We start from the raw sequence: 16,394 nt of genomic DNA on the forward strand, positions 1-16,394 counted from the left end.
TAGTTTTGCGGGAGCAAGAAATTTTAAGAGTGTTTTTTTTTCTCGAGGTACAGGGGTAAACAAAACAGTTCACACCAGCTTCTTTTTTCCCAACAAGATTAATTAGTTAATCATGTTTAATTAAAAAGCAGACACTTATCACTCAAACACTGCTTTACAGAAGAAGAAGGGGAAAAAGCAGACCCCCCCCCCCCCGATTTTGAGATGTATTCCACACACACGTAGACCAACAGGTGTATTTCCGGCCTCGTGGTGGCGCTATTGTCTGTCCGCCGCACTGGTTCTCCAACTTTTTAGACTGGCTCCGTTACCTTGATACTGCTCAGCCGCTCACTGCTGGCTTGGGTACCAGTGTGGTCCAATTATTGCCTACTGACGTGCATGCAAACTCTAGTGCAGGGCGTTTCCGCATTGTAAGGAAGTCTAAACATGGTAAGAAAAATCAGTATAATTCTTAGTTTTGTGAGTTGATAACAATTGTTCTGATATGATGAGATGTTGAGGTATACAGTTGGGTATTTGTCAATTATTTTGTGGCTGAAGTTTGAGGAGAAAACTCCAACCATGACCAACTTAATTTTTAACACAACAATTGAATTACTCAAACTCAATTCAAGTTTTCAACTCTTGAACAATAATTTATACGGGCCCTATATTTGCTCAACGCCTAGGATTGCCTAATTTTAAAAATTATTGTGTTATCTTACTCCAATCAGTGGTATCAATCAGTAACTGACTGTGCAAAAAAAACAGATTCTTTTCAGGGATCTGGGTTCTTTTCCAGATCTGCCCTCTGGAATCTGGATTCTTTCAATACTTTTCCGTATAGATTATGCCACCTCCAAATTTTGTATTCACAATTCAACAATGATTCATTGCAAAGTTATTCCTACGTTAACATGGTTGAGATTGGAGAATGGTAACATCGTTAAGAAGAATTAATTTATTCCCATTGCAAAACTCATGTTCATTGGAACAAATGGTTCCTAGATTTAGAGACTAGATTAATAAGTTATTTATTGGGTTTGTTCATTTCCTTTTTAATTAATGTTTGGGTTGGAATTGTTGTTGAAATGTAGCCTTAGGCCTATCACCAATTCACCTGGCTAATTTTGCTGGTTGGCCAAAAGGCATTCTATTTTGGGAAGGAAAGAGGGGCTAAATCTTCCTTCCCACAGTGCCTTTGTTTTGGCAATTCAGCAAAATCGACCCGGCTAGAATCAAGAGAAGGTCTATGAATTTAACATGAAGTGAGTTTTTTGTCAACTAAAGTATTCTTGCGCAGTTTACCATACTAACACCATGAACACAGGCCTGTTTCCTTCGTTTTTGAAAGGGCAAGGGCACCAAGGCATTTTCTCCTTAGTGAAGGGCACCCTATGACTTTAGGACATTGTAAATTTCTACTGGAGAATTTAAAAGGCACCAAGACAATGACCAGGGGCAATGGAGGCAACTGCCTTTGTTTCCTCCATGAAGTATCAGACCTGCCAACAATTAACAAAGGTCAACCACTCTCATGCCTTTTGAGTTTGTGGTCTTTAGAGGCAGTGGATACTGTTGGTAATTACTCAAAATAATTATTGGCATAAAAACTTACTTGGTGACGAGTAATGGGGGGAGGTTGGTAGTTCACCAAAAAAAGTTCACAGATTTACAAATAACCTACAGGGTTTACAGAAGGTAATAATGAAAGACTTCTCTTAAAATATTCATCCATGAAGTGCTTTACTTTTTGAGAAAACATTAAAACAATTATCAATTCTCGATATCAAGAATTAGGGATTTATTTTAAACACATGTCATGACACAGCCATGTCATGACATGTGGGCCTTTGAACAACACTGTTTGCTGAAAGTGTCCAATGGCTTTAAAATGGCGCTATACTTTGAACCGAGAACCAGGTTTACTAAAACATAGTCAAGACATCAACTGGTCTTTACTTGGTATTACTTGTGTTTTTAAAGTGGTTTTCTAGCTCTTTTAATGACAAAATAATCCTTTGGTTTTTGGAACCATTCAGTTGTTTTAATCAATAATGTAGAAATACGCAATAAAACTAACCTGCTTATTTTACATTGAATAAGTCAAAACTATCATGAAAATGTTAATGTCATTGCTATGGAATGAACCGTTGAGGGGAAATGAACTTATTCAAAACAAACAAGTTTTTGTTTTTGTTGGCAGGAACTTCTTTATGAGGAAATCAGACATGTTCAAATAGAAAGCACTTGATTATTAAAGGGCAGGTCTCTTCCTCAACACTAGCCTAGCATGCACTGTCAAGTAAAACCTGCTGTTTTAAAGTGCAGGCCCTAAACATAACCCATGACACCTAATGTATACAGCAATTGCCATGGTGCCCTCTGCAAGTTGCCATGTGGGCAACTGAAAAATTTGCAACTACCAAGTTTAAAAAGCTCAATTTCATCATTTTGTATAAATACATGTGAACAATACAATTGTTATTTGTGTTAGTTTATTTATAAATATAGTAAATATAACTTCATTTGACCATTCAATTTTGATCACTACCATTAACACATCAGAAGATACATGTATTTTTATGACAATGTAAAAAAAAACATGGGCTACTAAAACTTTTTGTGGACGTCTAAAATGAACAGTTTACAAGCCTGGTGGGCTACATTACAAAAGGCTCAAGCATAAAGGCTCGACGGGTTTGTATGTATACAGTACATCATGTTTAAAAACTACAACAAATATTTCCCTGCTACATGAAATCAAAAGAACTTTCGTTCTGTCAATGTTATTATGTAAGTAAATTAACTTACTGTTGTGTTTAAGTGACATAGTTTATAGTACAGTTTCATTTCTATTGTAAAGGTCTTCAAAATGGAAAATGTTAAATTATTGACATAGTTTATTTAGGCGGGTGGGGGGGGGGTCGTCGGATGCAACCATTAAAAATCTCTTTTTCTATTATTGTTGGAACCTATCCATTTTAGTAGGGTCCTTCTTTCTCCAATAACTTATGTGTAGGAACATCTTCAAAAAAGAAAAGAAGAGCAAAAGCAACAACAGCAACACAACGATCATAGCGTCTTCAGTTGAGTGTGCTTTGTATGTACATGGAGGAAGAATCTTCCTCCATGGTATGTACATGGGTTGTATAGTGAAATGATCAAGTGATTTTGGCTGGCCATTTCCTTGATGCTTTAACAGCTCATGAATGCAATTAAAACAAACATTCAGTTTACCGTAAGGGTCCTGAGGGGAATGTGTGTTCAGGCTATGTAACTAATGTTGCCCCCCCCCCTCTTTTTTTTTTTTTTTTTTTTTGAGGGGGGTTCCCTTCCAAGGATATGGAATGGACGGAGACAGCCTTAAGCCCTTTTCACACGACAGAAATTCAACAAGGGCCCTTTGCTTAATGTGAGCATGGTTGTAAAATGTAGCAAGATCTATTTGACAAGGTTTTATCAGGGACCTTGGACATAGCAAAAAAATTTGTCCTTTCAATTGCTACAATTTAGCAAGGGACCCTTGCTTAATTGCTCTAGTATGAAAGGGGCTTTTCGACTAGTCTCTGATATTTGTTGCATGCATACACGTACATGACGTTTAATCCTGCCACAGAGAGTTACATAATGGTATTAGCCTAAAGCACCTTTAAATGCCCACAACCACCTTCAGGTCACTCCTAAGCAGGAAATAACAACCGCCAGTAATAACTGCAGTGAAAAATGAACAGCCAGATTTAAAGCCAGACCCATAAAAAAATCTAATAATTCCGTCTTGGATCAACACAATATCAGAGCTCTGCCAACTCTCCCTGATGCTACCAAAGATTCCCGGAAAACAAACCACTCGCTCCATGTCTTTATGAACAAAATCTCTCTGATTTATATGGAAACTTTTGCCCCATTTTGTTGAATGTAATTCTAAATATCTCCTTGATTGTTGTACGAAATCTCTTTGATTGCAAGATGCAAATAATGTTGGCAGCTCTGAGAAATGCAAAGAAAGGACATTTTTTGATTGACCAACTTGCATGCGAGTAACTATAAATATGATATGAATAGTAAACTTGCGGGTACAACCATGAGTAAAATCTCTTTTGAAAGAGTGGTGGCTCTGACAAGAGCCAGTTTGGTCTTGATGTTTTAAACAGTATACTCTGCTCGTCTTCAGGAGAAACTTACATGCGTTGACTCTCAAAATGGCGCACCCAATAAGATTATTGTGGTGAAACCACTAAGGCACAATTCAGGATACCAACCAGTCGAAGAAGTTGCATGTGACACAGTACGAGTATTTTTGCTGTTAACCTTAATCTTGTAGCAGATTCGGTCGGGTTAGCATAGTCAGGACAGTCGAGTTGGCACCGCATAGTGGTTTCTTTCCATCGCCTTCCATCTCTAGGACTTGATTGCTTAGGTTTTCCCAGGAATAACTCTCTGGGGTTTTCCTCGCACATCTGAAATTTTTGTGAGAACCAAGAATTTATAGCTTCACAACCAGATTTAATAACTGAATCTATAAATAATTGAATAAATAAATATGTAGATAAATACATAAATAAACAATAAATTTAAGCATAACTTTTATTGTGCTGAGCTTTTTTTTATTTATCTGAAAGCAGCTTTATGAATTGGGTTCTTTTGTTTGGTGGTTTTATAAAGTTTTTATTGTGATTATCATTCACAGGCCGCCACATTGAGGCCCTACTTGCAGGCCGTCAGGGCAACCTTACAAGCCTCCATGTGCCTTGAGAACTTCTCATCTCAGGTGGTAGAAAGACACAACAAACCAGAGGTAGAAGTAAGGTGAGTCAAATAAGCTTAGGGTCAAATATTTTCCTGTATAAATGGTAGCACCCGTATGTTCCGACATCCCTGTGTTTTGATACCTATGTTCCGACACCCTAGTGCAGGCCTGTATGCTTCATTTTTGAAAGGGCAAGGGCACCAAGGCATTTTCTCTTTGGCAAAGGGCACCCTATGAGAAAATTGTAAATTTCTACTTGAGCATTTCAAGGGCACCAAGGCAATGGCAAGGGGCAATGGAGGCAATCGCCTCCGTTGCCTCCGTGAAGTATCAGGCCTGCTGGTGTATTTTTCTAACCCTAACCTTAGCGTATAAATTATCAGAAGGGGTTATCAGAATAGGGTTGTTGGAACACAGGGGTGTCTGAATATATCTATGAGCAGTCACCTTATTTATATTCCGCGAAGCTCCGTAACCTACCCACACCTTCCTTCCTGCCCCATTAAAGACACTGGACACTAAGACCAGTCTTCTCACTTGGTGTATCTCAATATGTGCATTAAATAACAGACCTGTGAAAATTTGAGCTCAATTGGTCGTCAAACTTTTGAGAGGAAAGTGGAAGAAAAAACGCCCTTGTCACACAAAGTTGTGTACTTTCAGAAGCTTGATTTAGGGACCTCAAAATCTAATTCTGAGGTCTCGTAATCAATTTCAAATATTTAAGTGGAAAATTACTTCTTTGTTGAAAACTACGTTACTTTAGAGGGAGCCGTTTCTCACAATGTTATATATTATCAACAGCTCTCCATTGCATGTCACCAAATATTCTAACAATTATTTTGAGTAATTACCAATAGTGTCAAGTGCCTTTAAATCAATTATTTATTTCCAGTGTTGACTTATACATGTAGGAATGACACATGTTTTACATTAATTGAAATCACTATTATAGAGAGTTAACCACTTCACTTTGGTATTTTAATAAACTTTCTGTGCCCGCCTGCAGCATAATTTTGCAGACATTTTTAGAACTTCTTGAATAACAATTTTCATTTTGAAATATCGGATGGGATGTAAAGCGGCAGGTCCCGTGTGTTGTGTAATGCAGGGTACAATTACTCAATTACCCTTATTGCTAAGAGAAGGGGTTTTCCCCTGTGATTCTGGAAGTGGCTTCTGAATGTGCCGCAGCACAATAGCACATAGTAACCTCTAACATTGTGCTACATAAATGGGCCTTGCTATTCAAGCAACTCAAACAACCTGGAAATGAATAAATAATGTCAAATGCTTTGATGAGACGCTCGTAGATAAAGCACGATATAAAAACTAGTTATTATTGTCATTATTATTGACAAAAATACTGAGATAAAAAGCACAGTATACAACCTAACTTTTTTATAATTATCATTATTTTAATTGTTGAATGTAACTAAGCGTTTTATAAGACCGAGTTATTGTTATTTTAAAGGAACACATTGCCTTGGATCGGTCGAGTTGGTCTTTCAAAAGCGTTTGTAACTGTTTTTAATAAAATACATATCCGTGGTAGAAAGATGTTTTAAAAGTAGAATACAATGATCCACACAAACACGCCTTGAAATTGCGTTGTTTTTTACTTTTACTCCGTCGACTAACACGGTCTGCCATTTATGGGAGTCAATTTTTGACTCCCATAAATGGCCGACCAGGTTTGTTTGCAAAAGAAAAAAAAAAACACGCAATTTCGAGGGAAGATTGTGTGGATCATTGTATTCTACTTTTAAAACATCTTTCCAACAAGTTATGCATTTTATAACAAATGGTTATGAATGCTTTTTATAGAACAACTCGTCCGATCCAAGGCAATGTGTTTCTTTAACTGGTGAATGTAACTGATTCATTTTTCAGGAGTGGAAAGGAGCTTCTGTTAATGCCAGTCATAGTCAGTCGCAATGAAAAAGAGAAGGTTCTAATAGAGGGTTCCATTAACTCCATCCGAATAAGCATCAGCATCAAGCAAGTAAGTTACGTCATATTTCATCTAAATTGTTTGATCGAATGTTTGTGAATACATCAATGTTAGAATCTAATAGAAACTCAAAAGAGGTGAGTAATAGTATCAGTGAAACAGTTGTGTGATTTTGTTTTTGGTTTGCTTGCGTTCCCATGTTCTAAGTCTGTTTGGCTTTTTTTGCACATTATTCTCTGATTGAACCTTCAAGCAAGTTCGAGTGGGCACAAATAGTCGACCCGTGGTTGACCATAGACCAGCAACGTACACATGCCCAATGACGCACTCACTCGAACGACTCATTTGGAAGTCTAGCCAACCTTTCCGCCTTTTTGCTACAGTGTCACTGGTTCCCCTCTGCGCTTTACACGTGTTAGAATGGAACATGCTGTTGGGACCAGTGACGAAACCATGATCATGAGGCTGGTTCCAAATGGTCGACCATACTAGTCAACCAATGGTCGACCAGCCTGGGTTCGAGTGCAAATGGTCAACCTTTAGTTAACCATAGTGCACACTCGAACTTGCTCCAAGTTGCTTGGGCAAGTTATCAAAAAGGAACTTCCAGGCATGTGATGGTCTGAACTATGTTTAGCTTTTGTCTTCATGGTCTCATTCCCTTTCTTTTTTCTTCTGGACACCCCAGTATCCTTTTTGAGACTGGACATCTTAAAAACTTTCAATACATGTAGGTCAGTGTCTTTATTTTTTAGGGTAGAGTTTCTAATATAAATAAGCTGCGAGAAGCTCACCCTTTAACAATTTATTGAATTCATGACTTGTTTTTCTTGACAGGCTGATGAAATAGAGAAGATTCTATGTCACAAGTTTATGCGTTTCATGATGCTTAGGGCAGAAAACTTCTTCATTCTTAGGAGGAAACCAGTGGAAGTAAGTAGCTTTTAAGGTTTGACTGAGGGAACGGATTAATCATATTAACACTCCCAGAAATGAGGGGGAAGATTAGGCAGGGCGTGAATTCTACACTGGACCACAGGTCCTAAAGTTGCCAAAGAGAATAATTCAATGCATGATGACATGGAGTTCCAGCCCTGGCTGTAGCCATCTATTGGGGTATAGTCTTAGTCTGTTGTACCCATTTCACCTGATCTCTATATCACAATCATTTTGGTTGCGTTTTTTAATAAGTTTTATGAACCTGGGAGTGCAGCCCAATTTCATAGCAAAACTTACTAAGCCCAGACAAATCTTGATTAGCAGAAACAGTTTCCCCCAGCAACAATTCACTGACACCTGTAACGACTGGTTCACCACCCATTTTTTCTAAGCAGTATTTTCTGCAAGACAGCTTAAAGGTTTGGGAATCCAGCCATATGTCGGCGAGTGACCTAGTTAATAGTGCTGGGCGAATAGTGAATTTTTGGTATTCGGTTACCGCTGGCCAACTATCCAAAATTAACCGGCTATTCAAATATTTTTTTTTCGCCGCTAGAGGGCGTTTTCTAAAAAAATAAAATTAAAAAAAAGGAGGGTTTTTTTTGCCGCTAGAGGGCGCTGTTTGTTTGTGAATGAGATCTTATTGGCGGATTGATATCAGTTTTAGACAGTGCCACTTGGTTCATTCATAGTGATAACCGGATCTAATTTAAAGATGGCGATTTGCTTTTTCTTTTGATCGTGATTGACTCTACGTGAAGGAAAACTTTTGTAATCTTTGAACAAATTACGTCAGAAATGTCATTGTTTTAACTCTTTATGGAGGTGAGCATAGTTAATACTTAATTTATGCTGTTTTATGCTGTCTTAATAGAAGTTTCATAAGGACACAAACCGAACATTCCTGTCAGTTGTCGCCCGACGTCCGCGGATATTCGGATAATTAAAGAATATCCGGTTACTTGGTTGTAATTACAGGACTATCCGGTTTATAAACAGGTATTCACGCCCATTGCAGATATCTGATTCAGAAAAAAAGGCATTCGCGGTTACGGATAGGAAAACCTATTCGCCATTAACCGGATATTCGAATTGATCGCCCAGGCCTACTAGTTAAGTGGGCGTTTGAAGACTATTATTTTTAAAGAAAATAAATCATTTACAAATACACGGGAATGTACAAAATAATTTTTTCCAATTGAATTATTGTATACAGATGACAAGGTTAACTTAAAAGCATCATTACTTTGTATAACAGCAAACCTTTAAATAAAGATGTTAAAAATAAGCAATTTTTTTGGCTGAGCAAAAAATGAGTGGGTTACCAGTTGCAGCAAAGGTGGTATTTTGGATCTTAAATTATTATTGCTGAGCAAGAGGTTTCTGTGCTAAGCAAGTTTCTGTGCTTACACACTTTATGAAATTGCTTCCTGTTTGTTACTGACTCTCAATCCTTTTCAACTTCCTATCCAGGGCTACGACATTAGCTTCCTCATAACCAACTTCCACACAGAGCAGATGTTTAAGGATAAGTTAGTAGACTTTGTTATCCAGTTTATGGAAGACATCGACAAAGAAATCAGCGAGATGAAATTAAGCGTCAATGCCAGGGCCCGTATAGTGGCCCAAGAGTTCCTTAAGAGTGTAAGTTCCAACAAATATCTGGTTTTTGTTTTTAATACTTCCCCCACAAACCGTTTTTTTTTTTCTTTCTTCTTTTTTTCTTCAAATTCATATTGGTAATAACACAAATTATAAAAACCATATTTATCTGTCACAGATCACAAGGACTCAGGCATGCAACTCTTCCGGGTTTTTTTTAAAGCCTAATATATGCCTGGCAACAACAGTGTACAACTACAATCATGTAAAATAAGCCTAGTACATGCTAACAATGCACCTTAGAGCATAATAAACCTCAACATTTTCTAGGGTACCATTGTGGGTCTCATGTCCCGTGGCGTTTCGACTGCCTCGCTCCACACTTGCGTTGTGCCTTTTAAAATTTCCCTTTTTTTTTTTTTTTTTCAACGGGCAGTTGTATGCCTAAGGACTCTACTCCCTATCAACTACTATTAACCCCTTCAAATCGCTTTTTTTAAGAGCTTCTTGAAATAATCGTTTTCCTTAGAAAATATTGTTGCCATAATGAAACCCTGACTTTACAATGGAGGACAATATAGGTGCTCCTAATTAGTTCTGGGATGCGTTTTTTGTCGACTGAGCAAATTGTGTAGAAACTCAACATGATTGGTAGAACCTTGGCGCAGATCGACAGCCGAGAAACTTCCGTGATATGATGGTATCTATGAACACTTAGACGTAACCCCCCATTGAGATCAATATATACATGTAATGACAAACAACAGTGGCAGGCTGTTATGTCACAATACCTCATGCCAGAATACCTTATTAACCTCATCCACCCATACACCTCAGCACACACTGAACTGCGTTCTAATGAGCTCTTGATGCTTCATCAGCCCAGAACTTCCATTCTTTGGGGCAATAGGTCATTCTCTGTGGCATCAGCCCGGGTGTGGAACCAACTCCCACTGACTGTCAAATCATCTCCATCCATCACAATATTCAAGACAAACTTAAAATCTCACCTTTTCAAACAAGCATACTCACACAATCCGCTATACTAAGTGTTCTATATTATTATTATTATTATGATTATTAATGTTAAACGCTTGTTTTGACTCCAATGAGCTCATACTATACATAACTAATATACTTCAAGTAGTTTTAAAAGGTGCTAAAATAGAGAAAGTATCTATATTAAAAAAACAATGAAAACTTTTAGAAATGAGACTTAATGCAAAACTTTGTTTTTCCCTTCCACAGTTTTGAGAAATCCCAGATGCAGCTTAGCACGGACCACTTAGGGGGAGGGGAGACGGGGTTCATCATGGCCATCACCTTGGGGGAAAGAACTCGCGTCATAAAGGGAATGGGGAGAAAACAAAAAGAACGGCTAAACATCCAAGATGGGTACAACCTCCTATTGATGGAGCGATTCCTTGGTTTTGCCATGAACATTCAATGCAACGTGGGGAAAACAATTTTGGTGGATTTTTATTTGTAGTTCTAATAAAAGGCGATTTGCAATACAGTGTGCCCTCTCCAGTTTGGCCGGGACAGTTTTGGCCAATTTCAAAGCGCATCATGGTAAAATGTGACAATATTTTAGTCGTCTCGCAGAAGTAAGAATTTCTCTGTTTCTGACATGAGGTGGTATTTTTTACGAGGCTTGTGAATGTTTGTCGCATTCAAGACAGCTGTGTTAAGGCTGAGTCACACTGCAGCGATAACGAAAACGATAACAATAACGATAACAACGCAAAGAGAACGCAATCTATTGGTTGAATTGCTCCACACAGAATACGCCCAAGCTTATTCAACCAATGGAGGGCGTGCATTTCTAACATTCTCATTTTTGTTCTCGTTATCGAGGCCTGTGTGACCGGGCCTTTAAGGTCCCAAAATGCCTGTTTTAGCTGCATTGTGTGATTGCTTTTGGGGAACTGGTCTGCCTGATGTAAACTTATAGAGGATGCACTGTATTGGAAATTGCTTATTGCTTATCAAAAACATCATGTTATTTTGGATAACTCTCATGATTTCATTTTTCGAAATTCCTTGTACATTACATGCTGGGCAGATTGTTAAACTAATGGTCAAGAAAACTTGTAATCAGTTTTGAAGAAACAAATACAAGAATTTATGTGATACTAGTGTGTAAATTAAATACATGTAACTTCTTCAAATAGATTAAGTGATTTTTGTTATATTTAATTTCAATTTCAGAACTTTAAGTGTATAAATAATTATTTTCAAAAGTAGAAAGAACGTTGTGTTGTGAAACCAAAAGCAACACAGCGAAATTTAGTGTTAGATAAAAAAGTATGTTTTCTTAACAAACAAAGATTTGTAAACCTTAATATTGCTTGATATCTTGTAGACGGATTGATGAGGGGTTACCACTTGATCCTTGCCATTCTGAATCCATCAAAATCAAGCAGAAGGATTTGCTGAACTACAATGGCCATTTGTATCCAAACTATACAGATTTGGGATATACAGGCAATTTTTTACACAACAGTTTAGACTTGAACTTTTTTGTACACGTGATCTATACACCAATCCGGGCGTGCAAAAGTTGAGCACCGCGCGTCATTGCTACGGTGTCAACAGAGGGCGCTACCATTTTTGTTTTGTCTGATTGGTCTACATCATAGAAATAGTCTTTGTATACCATTAAATGAGTTATTGTGTGTGGTAGCCTTTGGGGCATTTTTGAAGGCCTCCAAGGCCAAGACCAGGGCAAAAGAGGCCATAGCCTCTGTGGCTTTCATGTCAGGGCCCAATTTCATTGAGCTGTTCAAGCAAAAAAGTAGCTAAGCACAACAAAATTATGCTTACCAGACTATGGTTACCAACCAAAATACCATGTCACTTGCACCATTTCTGACTGATATCCTGCTAATTGTTGCTAATCACAAAATTGTTCAGCTAAATTAATTGTCTGTTTAAGCAGCTCTATGAAATTGGGCCCAGGCCTCAATAAGACACCTTGCCTCTGTTTCACCTGCATTGACTTGTGTGTCAGACCGACCAAGATGGCTACCGGTTAAGACTTCTAAACAAAGTAAGGGTAATTTCTGCTCATAATTGTTTCAGAACAAATTTGAAATTTAACTCCATGTTCATGTATTTTTCATTAGTTTTTAAAATGTGTCTGGTATTGAATTGTTGGTGAAATGCTGACAATGTATTGCCAAAGAGTAGACTGGTTTGCTGTGCCAAGAAACAATATAATCAGCTAGGATTTGTATGTTGGTGACAGCTTATAGACTAAACCTTTTTTTCTTCCCTCGTTTTTATTATGTTAACTTCACATATTATTTATGTAAAGAGAAAATAGGCTTTCATTTGTACGACACTAAAAATGTGGCATTATCTTTTAAGGAACATTTACAAAAAAATGGCGCAATGGAAAATTGTTTGATATTTATTCTCCAGTATGTTGTGAGACTATTCTCACTCTCTTCTGTTTTTGAGAGTAGTCTGGGTACCATACCATATACACAGTGTACTACTCAGGTGAATGATTGAGTAACTACACAGTAGATGACTGCTGGGCAGGGTGAATAAGCAGTGCCCCTGCTGCTTGGCAGTAATTTAAGTTTCTTGTTTGCTGGAATTGCAGTTACCTCAATGGAGTGTCTCTTAAAAGGGAGTTGAAAAAATCTACCAGCAGTATAACAAACTAATGCTTTTCAATAACTTGGATGGTAGAAACGAGATAACCAAAAAGTGTTGATAAATTTCCATAACTACCAGTTATTGGTGTGTCATGTTTGAGCAGTCTAGTGCGGCGAACTCAAGTTCTGAAGTCGATTTCACAAGGAACTAAGATTAATCTGAAGTTGTGTATCAATGCTATTGTTAAGCAAACTGTGATGTCATAATACAAATCTCTATGGTGATAATGACAACTCGTCTTAAGATGAACCCAAGTGCTTTGTGGAATCGCTTTTTTAGTCAAAGTGTGGGTTTGAGCTCAGGGCCCAATTTCATAGAGCTGCTTAAGCACAAAATTCTGCTTAAGCAAACAAATCTATGCTTTGTAAAATCAGATTACCGGCCAAGACTCCACCCAATTGTTATGCCAAGTAAACAACAGCTAAACACCAGTCACAAGCAAAGAATATGGCATGAAATTTTGGCCTGTAACATGTGTAAAATAAGCAAGCTATTTTCGTGCTTAACCATTTTGTTTTGCTTAAGCAGCTCTATGAAATTGGCCCCTGATCCTGACATATTGTGTTCTTTAGCGAAAACATTTAACTTTAATTTCTTCTCAACACCCAGGTGTATGGGTACTCCACAGAAGTTGAGATGGTTTCAAGAATGCCTAAGTCTTGATGAGCAGGGGTAAATATTAGTGATGATCTTAATATTACTCGCCAGAGATATTTTTTTTACCTCGGCCAAACTTTACTCATTTCGCGATGGGTTGTACCTGGGGTATAGACCCCTTGTGAATAACGTCACAAGCTCAAACAAGTGCCCTCACTGAGGTCAAAGAAAGACCTATTGGCTGAGAGTTGTGCAATGCACGTTTCCATTGTTTGACCTTAGCGATGGCGGTCTATGCAAAGGGGTCTATCAAGACTAAGAATGATTTCTTAAAAACCAAATCCACAAAGCTTGTAAGTTCAAACCCTGTGTATAGTTAGCAGCAGTTATTTTAGTTTAGTTCACCTTAATAAAACAGTCCGTAATTCTGATTTGTTGTTTTGCTTGCATGAAACTGAAGCTCCTTTAACTCTTGAGACTAAACCCTTGTTGCTTGAAAGTTATCTCAAACACATTCCATTGTGGAATCGTTCTGTTTCTTGCATTTAATCTTTTGTGAAATTTCAAGTCATTTAATAATAAATAAATTGAACAGCAAGCTTTGAGATATATTTTACTTGGTGTGTGGACTTGAGTGTTTTTGTTCTGCGTATTTTCCCAAGGTATGAGTAGAGTAAAACGGTATTTGGAGGATTTTCTGGTTGATCAACTTGTCTTTGCTTTTTTCGTCGCATTCTTTTTGATATTAAACTTTTTGTCTTTGAAATTCACATGAATTGTAAAAACAACACTGATGAAACATGAGTTCACTTTGGATTACTGCCCAATCAACAAGTTTATTGACTGCTATCAGTTGTTAAACACTCTCAGTTAATTCATTTATTTATTTCCATAAATTGAAAGTTATTTTGGTAAAATATTAACTCTTCCTTGATTATTTGTCATACGAGTCTTGATTGACAACCTTCGCTTTGAAAGATGCAATTTTGCATCAGGGATAAAGAATAACATTTGGTGTTTACCCTTCTTGATATACCGATCTGTGTAAAGCACTGTATTTTGGTACTTTCCAAGAAATCCACAGACATATCCCACCCATGGAGGTAGTCCATGTTCTACCCAAGTAATATGCCTGTGGATTTTAACAGGACTCAGGACCGAAGTATACAATGCTTACTGCACATCAGTCTAAGGGCAAAAACCAAACAATATGGAGGAAGGTAGTCAATGAATACACAACAGGAATTCAAGCAGAAGAGATAACTATCTCAAACAAACATCTGGATCAAAACAAACAAAGATTCATAGACTTGACCAGTCCCCCCCCCCCCCACCCCCCGAGCCAGTCGATATCAAGACTACAGGGATATTAAAAATACTCAATAAGAAATTATGAAATAAATGCAAACATAGTTCATTGGTTTCATATAAAGCAATAAACTCATTTTCCACTCAAAACAGGGTAATTCTAACTGTTTAGTTTGTATATTCATCCCCGATTCATCCGCAAGAAATCTCAACGCCCCCCCCCCACCCTCCCACAAAGGCTCTTATTAAAAGTTAATTGAAGGACCCGCATAAAGAGGACCTCAATACACACACACACACACATCCATTTAAGAGAAAACAAAGTCATATCTTGGCAACAATGGCACATAATTAATGTGACAATGTGGAACTGATAATCAAGATTAGAAACAATTCATCTGCTTCAGATAAAATAAAAATTGAAATAAATAAAATTCAATAAACAAATATTCCCTACTTCAGCAAGTGAATATCATCATAGTGAATACTTGATATGATCTCATTTTATCATAATTATTTGTCAATTTATTTACAAAAATAGTACAGTATACTTGAATACATTCATTATTATTTCAGAAAAAATACAAAATCTCTTTCATAAGGCACATCTTAACACCAACGTGTTAGCTAGCGAGCCGTGCACGCCGTGTTAGCACGGTCAGTTGGGCTGAAAACACGGGCAAAAATTTGATGCACGGCTTCGGTGAAGCCGTGCTGTTAAATGATTTTAGTGAAAATTACTGAACTTCTTTTATTATTTTTTTGTTGTTGAACAGTTTAAAAACAGCAGTGAGTAAGATTAGATTTGGCTTTACCAGATTTCCTGCTTTTTGAATCAAAATTTCAACGACGCAACCATAAAACAATCACTCGAAGTTGCCTCGAAAACCCTGACCACATTGCGACTATACAAAACACAACGCACAAAACACACATTACACAACGCACGTGCAAATTACACGTCATCGACCGTCATCAGCAGGCAGCATGAACTCAATGCACGCGTGGTATGATAGAGGCGAATTCACACGCGTTTTCGTTTCAATTATTTTAGGTACCAATCTCATCTCCACGATCCTACAAACCATCGCGCTCTGGATTTTTCTACTATGACGTCAGAATCAGTAACTGTGTGACACGCGGTGCAGTGCACCTTTTACCGCATACATTCTGCAGTTGCTTTGTAGATTGGTTCCGCAGTTTTTCCCAACTCGACGGCGGCAAACATGACGATCTTTTTTCCTTCTAGAAATTCAAGGGCACATCGTTTGTTCGTTGTAGAGTTTGTTTGAAACATCGAGACTTTTTTGGATTTCAATGTTTACATCTCATGGGTGTTAATGCAGTTGACAAAACAATGTTTATTTTCCGCTCAAAAGGATCAAAAACTGGTTCATATTTCTTTTCAAATCTCAAGTCAGTTTTGCTGTAGACCTCCTAAATTTATTTTTCAATGCATGGTACGTTTTTTTGCCCAGTGGAACTACTTAAATGGCACTGTCTTTCGTAACTGTTTGTTCTTTATTCTCCACAGACTGGAAGACTTAATCGTTATGAAACCTTAACACATACTAAGGAAAATATTAATTACCA

The 16,394-nt window shown here is 37.6% G+C and overlaps 1 protein-coding gene across 1 annotated transcript; it reads left to right on the top strand.

Moving 5' to 3' along the window:
- Window positions 1-292: 292 nt before the first annotated feature.
- LOC139954272 (actin-related protein 2/3 complex subunit 4) lies at window positions 293-14,109 on the top strand. Its single transcript, XM_071954002.1, has 6 exons — window positions 293-432; window positions 4,673-4,791; window positions 6,626-6,737; window positions 7,524-7,619; window positions 9,099-9,269; window positions 10,476-14,109. The coding sequence occupies exons 1-6, from the start codon at window positions 430-432 to the stop codon at window positions 10,479-10,481; spliced, it is 507 nt and encodes a 168-aa protein (XP_071810103.1). The 5' UTR covers window positions 293-429; the 3' UTR covers window positions 10,482-14,109.
- Window positions 14,110-16,394: the final 2,285 nt, after the last annotated feature.

This window comes from Asterias amurensis, chromosome 2, assembly GCF_032118995.1.
Source record: "Asterias amurensis chromosome 2, ASM3211899v1".
Lineage (NCBI taxonomy): Eukaryota > Metazoa > Echinodermata > Asteroidea > Forcipulatida > Asteriidae > Asterias > Asterias amurensis.